The sequence below is a fragment of the Calonectris borealis genome, chromosome 18 (assembly GCF_964195595.1).
Source record: "Calonectris borealis chromosome 18, bCalBor7.hap1.2, whole genome shotgun sequence".
NCBI classification, from domain to species: domain Eukaryota; kingdom Metazoa; phylum Chordata; class Aves; order Procellariiformes; family Procellariidae; genus Calonectris; species Calonectris borealis.
Window position 1 is genome coordinate 12786211 of NC_134329.1, and position 17614 is coordinate 12803824.

At 38.6% G+C, this 17614-nt stretch overlaps 1 protein-coding gene across 4 annotated transcripts in view; it reads right to left on the minus strand.

The window, feature by feature from the left end:
- The window catches only part of ARVCF (ARVCF delta catenin family member), a 293995-nt gene that overhangs the window by 160968 nt on the left and 115413 nt on the right, over positions 1-17614 (minus strand). Inside the window, exons 1-2 of one of the 4 annotated variants that reach the window (XM_075168015.1) lie at positions 13760-13818; positions 8979-9223 (exon numbers count right to left, since the gene is read on the minus strand). The exons of 2 other annotated variants lie outside the window; for them this stretch is intronic. In XM_075168015.1, coding sequence (XP_075024116.1) covers positions 8979-9194 — 216 coding nt within the window. In that variant the 5' untranslated portion in view covers positions 9195-9223; positions 13760-13818. Of the gene's footprint in view, positions 1-8978; positions 9224-13759; positions 13819-15109; positions 15351-17614 lie in introns of those variants that run through there. One more of the 4 variants, XM_075168016.1, reaches the window with a different exon arrangement.

The following is a 17614-nucleotide window of genomic DNA, read 5'->3' on the forward strand; positions in this document are numbered from 1 at the left end:
AAAAATATTTCTGAGATGCTTAGGGTAAATGTGGTCATTGCTTTGCACTATTATAATCATTAGCATAAACCAGTTGCTGTCCTGCTGACAAACATTAGATGGCACTTTGGAATTTAGCAGTTACCATATAAAGTTGCAGAGCACATACTTAAGAGATGAAGTGTGAGACATGAAAGTGAGGTACTGTTGATGATAGAGAGAAAAGTGAGATTTCTGCAAAGGCATGCATCTTTGAGCTCAAAGATACATTTTCAACCTGCACATGTAAAACTATAAAATAGTATGTAATTAAATTTTGAAAAAACAAATCATTGTGTGGGAAGGATAAAATAATTCTCTCCTTACCAGACAGAGGGTCAGTTTCTCAGTTGCTGGGTTCCCTTTTCTTAATTTTTTAATGAATCCTTTGGAATCTACTTTTTAAACTAGATTTGCTGACAAAGTTTTATACAAACACCTCTCAGATAACCCATCAGATTTTGAGTGGATTCTGCTGCATGCCAGCAGATCTGAGCCCCAAGTAACTCTAATAAGTGGGGTTTAGGTAGTTCGCTTATCGAACAAATCCCTTCTGGAAAGCACTTCACAGCTTCTGATGCAGCGGGTCAAATCTTCTTAGTTGTTGCTGAAATTGATGCTAATATTCCCATTCACTTTTGTATCCATGTTTTTACCATCTAAGGCCTTAAATGAAGACTGAAGAATAATCATAGGGGAGAAGCTATACCAAGAAATAGAAGAACCAGGAAATGTAAATTCTCGCAGGAATACTACTTGAGTCCATCTTTCAGAGGCTCTCCTATGATATATACCATCATGCCTGTTGCACAAACTCCCTTTTTTTGTTAGCCTTGTGCTATTGCATTCCTCCTGCGATACAGGAAGCAGGTTCTATGATTTCTTTTGAAATGTGGGTAATCCCAGCAGAAGGGCAAACAGCAGGAGCTCCTTGAGCTCACAGTAGTGCAACATGCCATACTGCCACTTTGGAAAGTCTCTATTTGAAACACCTGCAGTAATTCCATGAGAGCTACTGCTCTGGCTGCAATCCTGTGAGGTGCTGCCTGGCTTAGCAATACTGTCTTACGCAACCTGCCCTCAGAAACATCAGTTCCTTGCTTCCAGTTTCCACTGTTGCTGAGCTATCAGCAAAAGATACTCTCACTGCAAACCAGGAGTTGATGCTTTCACAGAGATGGGACAACGTCCATAAAAAAGGCGGCAAAAGCTCCAACCGCCAAGCTAAACTCAACTATTATCATCTCCAACACAGCAGAAGCCGGTGATGGGATCATACCTCATACATGGGGAACACGTCTCCCTGAAAAGTAGCTGAGTAACGGCTTCTGGTCCAGTTCCTAACTGTGCTGGGATTCATAGGTACTGCAAATATCTCTCAGCTCACACTGAATTCTGATCTAAGAACTCATTCTCCCATGGGAATCATATTCCCAAATCCCCCCCTCCTACCCGCCCGGAACCTTTGAATAGTTGCACATATGCAGAAGCTGAAACCTGACCCAGGTCATTCCTAGAAATTCAGTAAGACTACTCATACGTACTGAATTTACAGGGTCAGGCTGATGGCATAGCTAGTGCGCGTGTAGGCCAAAAGAACACAAGAGCTGAATTACAGAGAGCGGGCAGCTGAGAGCAGGGGCAGCAGCAGCTGGCTGGAGAGCAGGCATGATACGACTCTGACACCGAACCATACTGTACCCCTGCACCAGGACTTACATTTCTATGGTTTCAACTGGTTTTATAAAGGAATTAGGACTATCCCTACAAATTCTTGCAACATTTTGCAATCTGCTCAGTACTAGCAGAAGTAGGACATGCATGGGTTAACTACCGATGAGTTTTCTTCTGAGTATTTGGCATTGTAACAGGAAATAGTACTGTAATACTGGGAAGCTGTCATGAACCGACAGCATTGTTGTCTGTACCTGACCTTACCTGTAAGGCAAAAAAAAAAAAGTCATTTTCCATGCTGTCAGTCCCTTAATATGAGCACAAATACGTTATATAACAAAGGAAGCCAAGAGGCACTACAAACTAGAACTAATGACATAAAACTTTACATGCAAAGATGGAACTGCATTCTGTCTTAAGATGGAGAGGAGAAAAAAAGGTAAGCCGATGACTCAGTGCAGCTCAGAACCCATTTTTGCTTCTTCTCTGCATATGTTCAAACATATATAAAATATTAATGCACCCAAGTTCTTACTATCAAAGCACTGGAAACAGTCTCTATATTCTAATAATCTGCACTATGTCAGTGTGGAGCAGAGAATCTTAAATAAAGGTAATGAAATACAGACAGAAGAGTTATTGTTGCCCAAACTGTAACTCAGAAAGGTTAACTTGATGGTATTTTCTTAGAAAAGCAATTTGAGCTAATCTTCTTGTATTTTTTTAAATTCTCACCATGTGTTCTGGTGTGCTTTAAAGTTCACCTTTTACTTGAAACTGACCCTCAATTCACAAAATGTCATTTTTGGCAAAAGTCACAGGTACCTCAGATTAACATAAAGACTGAAGAATATTGGTGCTTAACTATGGCTACAAAATACCTGCCTAAAAAATAAAAAAAAAAGGAAAATGTGTTTGTTAATCAGGTGTTATGTCTCTGGAACATAAGTTGAAATATAAATGATCCAAATCGTAACTATAAAAACATTCTGTACCTTTTTTCCACAAGCTGATTTTCCTTGAACAGCTATAATCACATTTGCAAAGTGAAGAAAAAACAAATTTTATTAACTTGGTTGATTACTGACATTTCAAGATGGTCTTTGGGGTATTATTTGTTGGGAGGGTGTTTGCAGGTCTTTTTTGACAACGGTGTTAATAGGGAAAAAAAAAAAACAACCACCAGTATGCGATTTCTTTTAAGCTTCTTCATTCCCACTTACCTCTCTGCCTTCCTTTCAACTCTATTTTGTTAATACCTTGGTTAAACACAAAGTTAGTGAACATTTGCACCAAAACTATATATCAATTTATGAAAAAGCATGGTCAAACATGCTGGAGAAACATATGAAAAAAGCTCTTACCAGTTATAGAGGTAAACATGATTAATTAAACATGATAGAGAATTTTGAGCCTGTGTTTATTACCATACCTCTTAACAAATGAATAATCACGGTAGCAATAAAAAAGACTGTCTCAAAAACCTCATCACTTAAATAATTTAAGTTGGTTTTTCCTGATTTGTATTTAAACAATTTATTATTGTGTGTATTTCCTTAGTTCAGAAGCAACAGCTTTTGCATTGCTTTAACTCCACCACTTTCAGGATGGCCATGTATAAAGGGGAACAACCCACTAATAGGACTTACACAAGATATATTTGTAACAGTGTAACTCATCATACCTGGCATCACACTAATTATATTCTTTCAGTTTAAAGAACAACACAGAGAAAAAAAAATCCAAATCTCTAGTAAAATAGTTAAGCTAGTACAAAATGACTGTAGAGCAGGCTTCAGTGAATCGTTAATAAGCCTTTATAAATGGCGTAATCACAAGCCCTATTTCAGAGGAGTCTGTCTCAGTCATGTCTAAGGGACCAAATTATTGTGCACGGTATTACAAAAGGTACAAACAGGCTCTGTTCTGCCTCCAACACCACATTCACGCCATGTTAACTACTGCAATTGCACAATCATGCACAGGGCTGGCTTTACAAGTGACAAGTGAGATGCTTCTATAATAATGTATATTACTAGGTGTAACAGCTACATAAATATGAGATGTTAAGGTATATTCATCGGTATCACATCATGCTGATTCGGCTTGGTTTGATTATTAGAAGTTTCAGCTCATACAACGCACTTGCACACTTTACCATTAAGAATCTCCGCAAGCCTGATTCTTACACAGTGTGAAGAAGCACAACAGATTGACAGGATGAAGCCTTTGAAGCTGCTGGTCTAACGCTGAGTCAAAAATTTATCAGTGAAGCTTGCTGGATTGAAGTTTAGAGTCAAAACAGGGTCCAAAATTTGTATTTTGCTTTTGAAAACAAAATAAATTATTTAATCACTCCTTTTAGGGGAAGAAACTAATCACAAAAACTGATTTAACTTAGAGTTGCAGTCGTAGGTCTCTTGGCACGTTGTTGACTGACAGACCTCTAGAAAGCATACCAGAAACTCTATAGCCATTGTTCAGTCGCTACTTACTCCTCGGCAGCCTTTACCAATTCTGTGGCGTCAGGACTGTAACGGAGCTTCCTTCTTATAGGAACTACTGTTTATGGAATACTTCTTACACATCAAAGTACAGCAGAACTCTATAAAACTTGCAACAAGACTACCAATTTAATACCACAAGGTTTTAAACAAAAATATCATTCTAAGAAAAAAATGTACACCAGAATGAATTTATGCTGATAGGCTTTTTTAATAACAGGCTTTGTAAAAAGCGTGTGGGAATATCTATATTATACTAACATACATGCACACACAATCTCCATTTTGGGTTTAATCTATTCCAGTACCTCCTTAGCCAAGTGTACCACGATACATCTAAAAAAACAAACATCATAACACCCCAACAAACCCACCACAGGGAACCTAAAAGAATGGAAATAACAGTCAAATGAAATACATTTTTAATTATTGGATAATTTTGTCAATGCAAAGACTTCTCAGATCAACTTATATTACTTCTTTCAGGCACAAGAGTCAATCTGATAAGTAAGACTCTGCACCAGCATGCAAAGGGCTGATTTCTGTTATTTATACCATGTGAGATTTGGCAACTCCCACAGCTTTCCTACCTGTAAGAAGGGGGATAATACCTACCTTTTTTATAATGGGAACCCCTCCCAAATCCTTATAGGTTACTGCAAAATCACTGAAGTCAAAGTATTGTTACAGTGTATTTGTTGGCAAAATAGGTTTATTGAATGCTGTACTTTATTTTGATTATGAAACATTAACAGGAATGAAAATTGTCAGCGTGTACCAATGGGGAAACAATCTTTGAATGCAAACATTGTTGTTCAGCTCCCCAGCTGATCAGACTTGGCAGAGCTTCTCTGAAACCCATGGAGCCATGCCAATTTAAACCAGCTCAGGATATAGCCTTGTGTTTAATAAGTTTCACATGTCTGATGTTTTAATAAAAGTAAAAAAAAAAAAAAAAAAAAAAAAGAAAAAAGAGAGAATATTCTTTATTATTAAAAAGTTATGCTCTGAATGGTTAGCTATCCAGTGATAATATTGCAGCTTTGTGCATTCAGCCCACTATAGTACATCCCTACACATCCACTTTCATATCTTCTCCCTGTCCAACTTTAGTTCCCGCTGTGAAGAGCAGAAGCCTGATTTGAAAAGAAGTGAAGGTAGATTAAACTAAATACCTCACACATGAAGAGTATTAAGATTCATCAAGCTTGTAAAAAACATTATCAAGCAGATACTTTAACATGTAGAAGACACATGACAGGTGCTACTCACTAGTGACTTAGAAGCTTGTTGGACTGTGCCTGCATTGGTAAACAGATAGAAAGGCAAAGACTGCCAAGACTCCCACAGCTTGGGATACTATAACAACCCAAAAAATATTTTTTTTACATGCTTTACTGCAAAAATTAGAGAAGCAAACAAAATACACATTAACAGACAGCTCTGCTGGTTTTAGTACCACCAGATTTTCACTTTCACAAATAGCAATGGCCAGCCATGTGGCTCCCACCACTCAGAGCCAGAATAGGGAACAGAATCAAGAACATCTTTAAAAACTGGAAGGATTTTTAGGAGATTTTTATCAACCAGATAAAAGCTCTATGATTAAAATTTCATTAAATGTTACATTTTTCAGAGTAATGCAAAGGTTTTCATTGAGTAACTAAAGACCTTTTGTCCAGAGGGTTCTTAGTCTGGAAGAGCACTTTATCTGACCACTTCAAAAACACACATACAACGTTGCACATCTTCCAAAAGATCTAGAGTTGAAACACCCTAATTCATGTCACTGGCTGTACACTCAGCAACAAACTCTAACTGAAGCCAGCCTTTAAGACTGGGGAAGCTTCATAGGGCAGAAGTTACATTTACCCACTTGTTCAACAGCATTAACCACACGCAGCACTTTTGTCCCCATTCACAGAAACTGTGCTGGTTAAAGCTGGTGCCCGTAGCTGATTATTGCCTCTTGCAGGAGGGAGAGATGGGTACAAAACCTCTGTGCAGCCTGAAGGTTTGGCAGGCACTGCCTTCTACAATGGGCTATGAGAACACGAATGCTTTGGCCACTACCTCAATAAAAAACTCTCACTAATATTTAGGACTTCTTATTGTGAGGACAGTATCTCCCAGAAACCCCTCTTCTGGGAAAAATTCCCATTGAAGAATAATCTCAGCTATTTCGAATTAATATCCGAACAAACCATTAATGATTTGGTTAGATTGTCTAAGTAATCAACTTCTCCCATTAAAAACAACTTTAAGATACTTTTTAGAAAAACCCCCCACACTTCCTTAATGTAAAATTAAGAAGTCTATGCACATGTTTTTTGGCAATTACAGCACATCCCTGACCTCATTTGATATTTCTTGTCAGGAGCCAAAAGACACAACACCATATACGCTCCCAACAAATGTCAACAAGTGCACCACAGTTCGCATGTTCCATTTGAGTATTCTAAATTCACACTGAACAGGCAGAACTCACCGGTAAGTGAAGTGAAAGAAGTGGCTAAATGGGCTGCCTAGGATAAGGAGCTATTGTTATGGAATGAGTTTAAAGCTGTTTTTTTTTTTTTTTAAAAAAAAAAAAAGAGTTGCCAGCAAAAAAATCCAGAATTAATTAATTAGAATCAATATTTGCATAAGACCTTGATTTTGTCTTTTGCGGACTTCAGAAAACGTCATACTTCTGGCACATTGCCTATATAATATTTTTCCTTTTCTAAAATTAAAAAAAAAAAAAAAAAGCACTTACTTTTCTTTCCTAAGAAGGGAGTAAGTTTGGGACCGTGTATTACAAAAAAGTACTGAGAGAGACTCTGTTAACAAAGCCCTGACTATACAAACTTCCCTAACAAATCCCTTCGACAGATTTCATTTTGACAATCAAACAACATGGAAAACAGATGCCTGGTTGTGGAGATCATTAAAGATTATTTGTCATTCTCATAAAATGGAATTAACCCTCATTTTTTGCTCAAATTCTACTCAGAATAACTAGATTACCTATAATCACCTATGCAACTTCCAAACGGAAAAGCGACTACTTGAGCTATGTTGTAATATTACTTACAACAAAAGGTTGAATAGGCTGATAAAACGAAATCAGTCAGTCCTCTGACTCAGAGATAGCTGCATTTCACTATAGTGCGTGAGCAATCCTTACAGACAGCAGAGTATAGAGTGCCTTTTGCTTTGTGTACTCTTAACAATGAAATACAATATATAATAGTAAAGATTAAATCATTATATATTCTGCATAAGACAATGGACAGCTTTCATCCTTCATTTAAACACTATTTAATTAATTCTGGTAAGTCAGGGAGGAATTTGGCCCTCATTTAATGAAAGGCACATTTAATGAAAACTCACACAAATAACCTTACATTAATTCTTAACTGTGCACATTTAGCTATTCAACCATTTTATTTCATATACAAGCTACTCTAAAAAACCTCAACACTAATTATTTATGAACTAAAGCTCCCCTTGCCCAACGGCAATGAGCTGACTGTACACACATTCAGTCTGGGATCAGTTACAGGGGCTGTTCCTCCATAAGAGTCACGTAAGACCCCAGTAACTTGAAGTCTTTTATTAAGTTTTCTTGGAAGCAGTTAGACCTTAAGCCATAACACTGCAGAAAACTCATGCTTCATCAGTTTTGTGGATAAGGAATTTCATTCTGGAGCTATTAATCAGGCACTTTGCACAAAGTCATTCAGAAAAAGCGAAGGTGAACTTGTCCTTTTTCTATTTAAAAATATGCAAGCACATCTCCCCTCTCCCCAGCCCAGCTGCTAATCAAGAGGATAACAACCTACAGCTCCTACCAGCTACTGTCAGACTTTTTGCCTAACCAGTGCAGGCTGCTCCTTTCACATGAAGTCCCATATTCAAGCATCTACACGTACAGAAACATGGCAGCTGTTAACAGAAAAGCTGTGCTAACATAATATAATGTAAAGTCTGCCTGAATACAGCTCAATGCAAGTATAATTGTAAAACAGTCTGGTATAATTGGGAAACAACTTTTAGAATCCCCATAGCCTGGAGTTTCTCTCTGAATTGAACAATGTTTTCTTAGGAAACAGACCTTCACAAACGGTACTATTGCTTCTGCATGACTTACCTTGCATGTCAGAGTGATTTGCGAGCTTAAGTAATTTAGAGATTTAAGTAGTTTATCATTGCACATTTAAACAGTTAAAGAACACATACCAAGCAAAACAATATTTGGAAATCTAAGGCTACCACAAAGCCAGTTTGCATCATTAAAATAAAGTCTATCAATTCAATAAACATGAGAAACAAATTATGAAGTCCTCCCTACACAAACAATAAGACTTCACAGGAGGGAAATCCCTGCTTTTCATGCAGTTCCCTCTATTCAAAGTCCAACTATTTCTAATGGAAATTTTGTTTGCTATGGAGATTATGATGCAGCCTTCTTTTTCAATCACCAGCACATCACCATACTTACAGCAAGTGCATAGATTTAGAGGAGCGTGTGAAGATCTCTCTTTAGGGTTTAATACTCAAGGATGCATATGTTTTTAAAAGTATCCCATGAGCTAAGAGGAAGTAAGAGCAACTTCTAAGCCAAGGCTCTGAAGCCTGAGCTACCAAATTAATCGATGAAGCATACCAGCTCTGGGGTATCGGAAGACAAGCTACGGAATGAAATGCTGACGACAAACAAGATGCACCTGACTTTCTGGAATGGGAAATTCTGGTATAGGTGAACTCTAGCAACAGGTAAAATGAGCAGGCTGTTACCTGCAGTACAAGCTGCTGCCAGGCGGTTGCCAGTGGCTGACCATTGCCAATGTTGCAAATGCTCATTCGGTCTGCTGGCTGATTGGCACGCTCAAGTTGCAAGGAGACATTGCGCCGCTCTTCCTCAAGTGCACGGGTAAGCCGCTCGAAACGAGCTTCTTGCTCTTTAACAGATGCTAAAATGCTGGCAGCAGACCTGATATCATAGTCATCCATGATTGTTTTCAAATGCTCCTGCCTGTTAACTGACCAGGGCAAATGGAAAGGGTTAGGTAAAGGGGTGGGGAGGGCACAGGTCAGAGATTAAAAATAAAAATGCACATTGTTAGTCACCCTACTAAAATACTGTTCACTCTAAGAAGCAAACTGCAGTGCTCTTTGAAAAGACTTCCTTTCCATCCATTGATTTGATTTTAAATTAAAAGTAATTAATCCAAGGCTTCCCTGTTCAAAAAAGAAAAAAAAACACATGCTCACCTTGGAGAGAATTTATATTTAATTCCTTTGATCTTTTTCCTAAAATTGCTCTGACAAGGGTTTTCATCCCTCTTGCAAAGCTAATTTCACTGTGCAAATAATAATGTACTTAAAAGAAATATATAAAAAAAGATATGGCTTTGGAGGGAATAAAGAACACAATCATCTTTCTCACTATAGACACCTGGAATTTTTGTCCTTAACAGCATAAGTGAGAAGTTTAACATTTTTAAAGAGAGAAACTTCATAGTACAAGAAAACAGTTGTGTCCATTTTTTCCAAGTGAATGGACAGTCCCCCCCCCCCCCAAATTTAGCAGACAGTAGCTGAAAATAGTTTTCATTTTTAAATTATAGGAGTACACTCTAATATGGAAAATATTTTTAAATGCAGGCAGTGCAATTGCAGTTGAAATGTGCTTGATGATTTCAGCATGGTAGCCAATGAAACAGTCCTTCATGCAGCTGTTTCCTAATAATGCAAATGAAAAAGCCAAAATCAAACATCTTCCATGGAAAACACACAGGACTGCTTGTCTCTCAATGCAGGAAAAGGAAGAACTTGGAAACCAGCTAGATGGGATATATCTTCTCTGCCTTATGTCTTCTCTAGCAGGCTCATGAAGTATTCGATTTAAAACTCTATCTCCATCTGTATCGTGCATGCAGCAAAACTCCCCACTGATTCCACAGATCTATAATATGAATATCATTTAAAATAACATAATATAAGCTTAAATGGTGGCTTCAACAAAACCCTTTCACTAAAGCTAAACAAGTAACTGGTTTACTACCATTTTACTACTAAACTACTTAAGAGCCCCTCTGAGATGAGCACAGAGGCAGAATTTTCTCCAGCTCCTGTAATTCAAGAACAGTTCATATTGAGAGTGAAGTCCCTAGAAATTATCTCTTGATATGCAAATTGGGAGTGATTCTTCCTGCTGCCAGAGATTCTTTGTTTGCCATCTATCAACAAGGATTTCCATGAGCACTGATAGTACCAACTCTGGTTTCCTGAAGCTTTGCATTTCATCGTTCAGTGCCTTTAGATGATGCACGCTCTTGACTGATGCGTTTTCCATGACTGTTACATTTATCAGGTCTCTCTCCTGTGCTGATTCTTTGGTAGCTAATGATAACGTGGTCATATACTGTCGTGTTCCCAAAAGAGGGATACTAGTAGATATTAAGCTGTGTGTTTTCATACAGTTTGTTGGAAACTCGTAAGTAGGCCCGAGGTCTCCCTTCTTTTTTCATACGTGGTTGGAATCATCCAACAGGCCCAAAAGACACTGAGGCAGAAGTAACAGACCCAAAACCAATGACATACACCTTGATTTCATGGGAAATAACCTGCCAGTAGCTCTGTGGTTCATTGTTAACTCCTAGGGAGCTGCTGTTGAAAGGAATCGGGGTGATATGAAATCATGTTGGAAACAGTGTAAGGGTTACCATGTATTAATCTCATAATGTTTACATATAACCATGATTTGAGCCTTTCGTGTTTTCAGACCAGTAAGCAGAAGTGACTTTTCTCATTTGTGCATTGATTTAACTTCTATCGATATTCTGAAAGAAAACCAAAAACCACCAAAGGGTTTTCCAGAAGTCGCAAACTAGTCAAATATAGACCAAGCTGTCAACTTGAGACCTTCCACTCTGAACCTTGTTTTGCTAGATTATTAAAAGTCTATAAAACCTTCAGAGAGTACATTGGCTTCTGCAAAGGAGAATCACAACCATCTAAAAGGATAGCGTGACTCACGGGAAGTCTGTACAACGCAGGACAGGACTGCGTGACTCACCTGCTAGATCTCGGCGTGATTTAGCCCTGGCACAGCCACACATAAACACAGCCAGACTCTCTGGACCTAAGCTGGCTCATGGGCAGCCAACTTGCATGTTTCTGCTTTCGTGCTTCCCTGCTTTGCACAGATGGAGACTGCTCTGTTTGTTGTCTTTCCTCCCAGTAGTGCAGACGTGCTCACAGACTCCTTAGAGGGAGTGTGAAAGAAGCGGGACTTCACAGACCCAGGCACTAGTCGTATTTTGGGAAAAACATACATGGGGGTTGGGGTGGGGTGCATTTCTAACTATATATTCTTAAAGATAGCTACCTGGTTACTAATTATCACTGCCCTTATGCTCGAGCAGAAGAACAGCCTGACTGACACACAGATCCAAATACACCTCAGATGAGGGGATGTTCCACGCCCAAGAAAAAAAAAGAAGAGTCCGGATGGGTCAGGGATTAATGAATGGAGACAGGCTCTTAGAGGTGCTGCAGAGCAGAACTCGAGTTTCCTCAATCACTCCCCTCAGGGGTCCATCTTTCAGGCCATTCATTGTCTGCAGCTAAACCAGCTCTTTCTCACATGTGACTATGATATGACATAGCCGTTATCTTTTGGGGGCCCAAGAAGGTGGATACTTCTACGGACTAATTTCAAAAAGTGAATCAAGTAGGGATGTAGGAAGAAGATGACAAGATGTAAACTACAGTAACTAAATTTAAAAAAAAACAGGTTCCCTTCAGAATATATAATGCAAGATTCTGTTCTAAGGAAAAGTATTACCAATAGCAGCATGAAAAACCAAGAAGCATCTCCTTTAATACAGATTCTGCAGCAGTAACAGCTTTAATAATAAAAGTCACAGTTGATGACTGAGCTGGTATATAACTTTCAAGTCACATTCTGAGAATGTGACAAAGATCCCATTCAGAAAATCCTTAATGAGCTATAAGCCCTTGATGCCACACATGAGAGAACCTGGAAAATTTGGATTCTATAAATGGTACAAACCTCTAGAGAGCTACAGAGATCTCCATGAAGAAAATATAATGCTAACCTCCTTACAACCATAAATATTGTACTTCTTTTCTCTGTGCAAGGAAAAACACAGGCAGAAAATAAATTGTGTAAATTTTCAGATGTACAATTAGTGACCATAAAAATCCTAATTGCTATGCAGAAACAACAGCAGGACCAATAACTGCCTTTTAAGAACTGCTGGACAAAGACAGACTTCTGCATTTCAAATGTTTTATTAGCAGATAAATACTTGCTTGCTGTTGATTGCACTCCCAATTATTTACCCAACATTCAACAATTTACATTATCAGCAGTCTAGACTAGAGGAGAAAAATAAAAGTACTGACTCATGAGTTAGTTACTCAGGCTGCCACTTGCAATTTGCTACCATTTGTAAATAAATTAAAGTGCACATTGAAAACAGTATAAATAAATGAAAATATTCGACCTGTAGCAGCCAGGTAAAGATTATTCCTCAGCCTGCACTTCTAAACACAGCAAACACTTGCCTACAGAGTGTCAAAGGCTACGCTGACAGCAGCAAATCTCTCTCCTGCCTACGTGACTCTAAATATATTAGTGTTGCATTAGAGTTAGAGCAAAGTAAGAGGATCTGTTTTTTCTGACTGTTTGTATGAAGAACTAATGCATCAAATGGCCTCCTGTAAGTCAATACAGCTTAAGTGCTCAACAGGGATGAAAATCACGCCCCAAAAAGGGGGTCCTACGCACTACTAGTACCCCAGCTCACGCCCAAGTTTGAAGGCTCTTGGAAACATTGACACACCTAGGGTCACTTGGTACTCTGTGAGTTAACTCTGCACACTAATTTTGCTAATAAAGGATGTAGCTGATAGTCAAGAGTTTTTAAAGAGCCCTTGAGATTAAGGGGGGTCAAGTTCTGTGAGATTTAGGCACCTAAATCCTAACAGTCCTGGAGAACCTCAAATCCCCTGCACTTTTCAAAGTATTCTGCCTGCCTAAGGCCATCAGGTACTTGGGCGAGCTGCGTTTGAAGAGAGCAGTGTCCACCAGTCAGCTACAGAACATCGCAGAGGCATCTCTCAGCGGGAGGGGAAGTGGCTCTCGGGGCACACAGGAGATTTCTCGGGTCCAATAGTTTGAATACCGAGCATAGCTGTCCCACTAGTGCTCTCTCCCAGCCCAATTCAAGTCCACTAGGTCCTGCTGACAAGAGATGGTACTATGATGAGCAACAAGCAGCTTGTACATACAGCAAATCAGCAGCTGTAGGAGCAAACACGAAGGCCTGTGAGCATGCATGGAAACAGTAGCTATGTGCTTCTACAGGAAAGAAAACCATCAGAATAAAAGCAAAAGTAGGGCTTAAATAATCTATGGAACTGAAGCGTAACGCATGCTAATTATATTTTCACCCTGAAGTGCCACAAGAGATGAGTAGCGTAAAATGACTGTTATCCCCCATGCAATATCGGAAAGCATGCAGAGAAAACCAAGCGATACACACCGAGTGGATTACTGGGGTCTGAATGTTAGAGCTGCTGTGACATCACCCACTAAGACTAGAAAAGTATAGACAAAGCAGGAGAGCAGCCTCAAGCAGAACCAGCTACAAGAGAGAGGAAAGAGAAGACAGAGTTAGTTAGTAAGGTATTACAGCCTCTTCTGTACACAGTCATCTCCCAGGTTCTCCTCACTATGTATAAATTATTTATTATATTGTTTTCCTCCCAACTGGGAGGAAAAAGAAACAACATTGAGAGAAGCCAATCCTGAGACTCTTAAGGAAAAAAAAAACCTGGTTAATCTGATTTATTATTAGTGATCAATACTTGCATGTTCCTGTGAGACTTACTGTTAATGTCCTAAATCAGGGGAAACTCTGGACTGGAATGAGGATGTTGAATGCTACAAAACTGGGTATTGTAGCCAAACATTTTAAAACACAGAAACCTAACATGACACTCTCAGAAATGAGAATAATTATTTAGGCATGCAACTTTAGGCCCCATGTTTGATCTATGAGCCCCCAAATGGCTCAAGATCATTTCATAGATATCTGTCAGAGAGGCTACATTCATTTCTAAAAGACGCACACTGCACAATAGCTTACCTGCCTGTAATCTAATCCTATACAAAACCCAAGCGAAAGTAGGTTTTGGGATATTAGGTCGTCTGTATAGCTCTGTAAATCTCTGATCTGTTTTGTCTTAAAACATTTAGCACCAAAACTTCTCTGGGTCAGCAACTGCAAATTTAGTACCTGTTTTTGCTGGAGGATGTACAGAACAGAATCCATTTCGCAAAGGCATGGTTCTGTGAAGCAGTATATCCAGTTTTAAGCTACTGCCACATCAAAAACGCTGCAACCACATGGCATGAAATGCAGAGCCAGTACAAACTCACTTTGCTGGTTCAAATGTTTTAGAACATTTTCAGAGAGTAATTTTGCCCCAGCAGATTTTATGCTTGACCAGGTACTGTCTGCCTTCCCGAAGCCAGCATAAACACAATTTCTTGTGTGTCAGCCAAATTACCAGAAATATGATCCTTTCTTTGCACGGATCCAATCTCAAAGAGCATGGAATCATCACGCCAAAAAACTCATTTTTCTTAAACTAACAGGAGTAATTTCTATGCTCAGAACTTACTGGATATAAGAAAACCGTGCAAAGAAATGCCCAAAGATGAAAGTCAGGAGGCAGAGTGAGAGAAAGACTAATTCTCGAGTAAATGACCAGAGGGAATAAATTAATCATAATTCAGTTTCTACAGACAAAAGAGCAACACTTTGGAAAGTAAAATAGAATATATATATATTACACGTAACAAATTCCAAATAAACTGCTTCTCAGACCTTATGGCGAAATCTGTCTTGAGCCTGGCTCCTCTTGTTGCTGCTCTGGTTGACTGAGTTCTAATTTGACCCTTACGTGACAATCTCCACCAATGAATAGCAATGAGGAATTCACAAAGAAAGCTGTTTCAATATAGTTCTCTCATAGGCACAGACAGACATACTGTGTTGGTGTCAAAAGAAACAAAAAAAAGCTGGTCAGGGTTTTTTTGTTCCTTTGGACAGAAGCGGTCTGTGAAACAAGACTTAAACTAGGGAAGGAACAAGGGCAGAGGAAATGCTAACAGGAAAACTCCTTGAGAAGGAGCTTTGGATCTTAAGGACATAGCAATGAACAGTGCAGCTCACCAGTTCTCTTATTGCAGAAAAAATGTCAATGCGTAATATTTGAGGCTTTACATCAGTAGGAAATTTCATCCGATCACCCAGCAGGAATCACTTTGCAGAAATAAATGAATTCTGCAAATAAATTTGCAGAATATCATACTACGATCTGGGTTTGGCAACACCAACAAAAGAATCCAGACACACATACATCTTTGTACGCGCAATACAGTTCCAACCCTTCACTCGCTACAGAACTGGCTCTGGTCAGTAGCACCATAGCATCTCCAATCTTACCATAATGGTTCCCAGTCCATTTAAAAATTAATACTTTAATTAACCTCTTAATTAAAAGCACTGAAATCATATTGTATTAACTTACAAAAGATACAGTTCTCAGTAAAAAAGAATAAAGAATTTTCTTATATCTAATACAATCTCTCTTGTGGATTAATCAGTGCATGTTTAAATGACACCAGTCGTCATTCAACAGCTTCCCTTCGGTAACGATTCCTCACTTCAGCAGTTTGCTACTAGGAATTTTTTGGGTTTTCCTTCCAAAATTTCATGCAGTGTTTTCAGGGCTTGGTGATACAGTATGTCTACATAGCTGTAATTACACTGTAGCTCTATTTCCCTAATAAGATTTCATTTGCTATACTGTACGCCCAAATGGAAAGGAAAATAAATTAGAGCAATACAGAACACCTTTATAACAACTGCATACATATAATAGCATAAATAATTCAGTAATGCATTAAACTTCAAATCGAAATATTTTTACAAGAGCAATTTTTAAAGTAAATGTTTTAGCCTATGATTAGTTTTATCCAACGTAAAAAATTTCCATTGCTCCTTGAAATTTATTATTTATGGACCAGAACAGTGTAACAGCACCTTTCTGAAGCAGAGCTCTTTCTCTCCAGGACCTAAGAACTGTCTACGCTGAGTAAGCAGAAGTCTTCCGTCACAGAGCACTCGTTATGCCTTCAAAGATCAGTGTTTGTGTTAATTAAGCATAAAACAGCACAGCAAAGTGGCATCACGTTACCTCACACCTACTAAGTGTCCACACTAAGGTTTAATGGGGTATGCGATAGTCTATAAATTCACGCTGTGCACTGTAAATTCTCTGTGTAAACAAACACTCCCCATATATTTTCATATGAGTGTCTAGGTAGAACAGGTTTTTTTAAAATCTTGTACATATCAAAAGACTGAACAACGTAGAGCTGGCTGAATTCTGACTTTGGTACACATCTGCTGAATTTGAATGTGACAGTTAAAATCCCTTGTTATTGTTCTATCTCAATAAGTGTTAATTCTGTCAACTCAGCCATGAAAATATTAGCATCATTAATATTTCATTCCCTACATAAAGAGAATCACTGTTTTGCACAACTTAATTTCTATTTATCTGCTTTAGCTGGGTAGCATTTGGGAGACAGCGCTCCCCTCCCCGCCATCTCAAGAAGCCAAGTCTGAAGTAACCAGCTGAGCTGAATGGTGTGCACAAACCTCATGGCAAAATTCAGAATATTTTGAAGATTTCAACAATTCCATTTGCCTAATACTGTACATTATAAGGAACAGACCTATGTTTACATATCCCCAGACACTTTTATATTTTTCTTTATATTTTTTGTTTTTCTATAGAAATAAAATGCAACTTGGAAGTTAAAGCTATAATGAACAAGATCATACTTTGCTATCTCTTTTGGAATACGAATGGTAAATTTGCTGCTTCTCAAACATCTTATACCTTTTCTTCTGTCTTGGAACTTTCCAAACGTGATTGCTACCAGCTTGATTAGTTCACAGGCCGATCACTTTAACACCCTAGAACACATGTCGTTGCATCCTAAAGCTGCTGCACGTCATTGATTTTTCAAAGGTCTCCCCCACTGAAATCAATAAGGAGTTCTACTTAAAAATGGACTGCACTTTGTGGCCCTTTCTGATTCATGTATATTCAGGTTTCCGAGTATTCTCACAGCTGCTTTTAGCGGAAGCTCTATGCACCAAGCTTCGCCACTTCCTCTGACCCCAGTTGGATTCTCACTGACATCAATAGATGCTTTAGCCGCTGTGCTTCCGCCGCGAGCAGAAACAGACAATCCGTGCAAACTTTTATCGAGTAGAAAATTCTGCTACAACCATTTTACTACAATACTGTCTTCC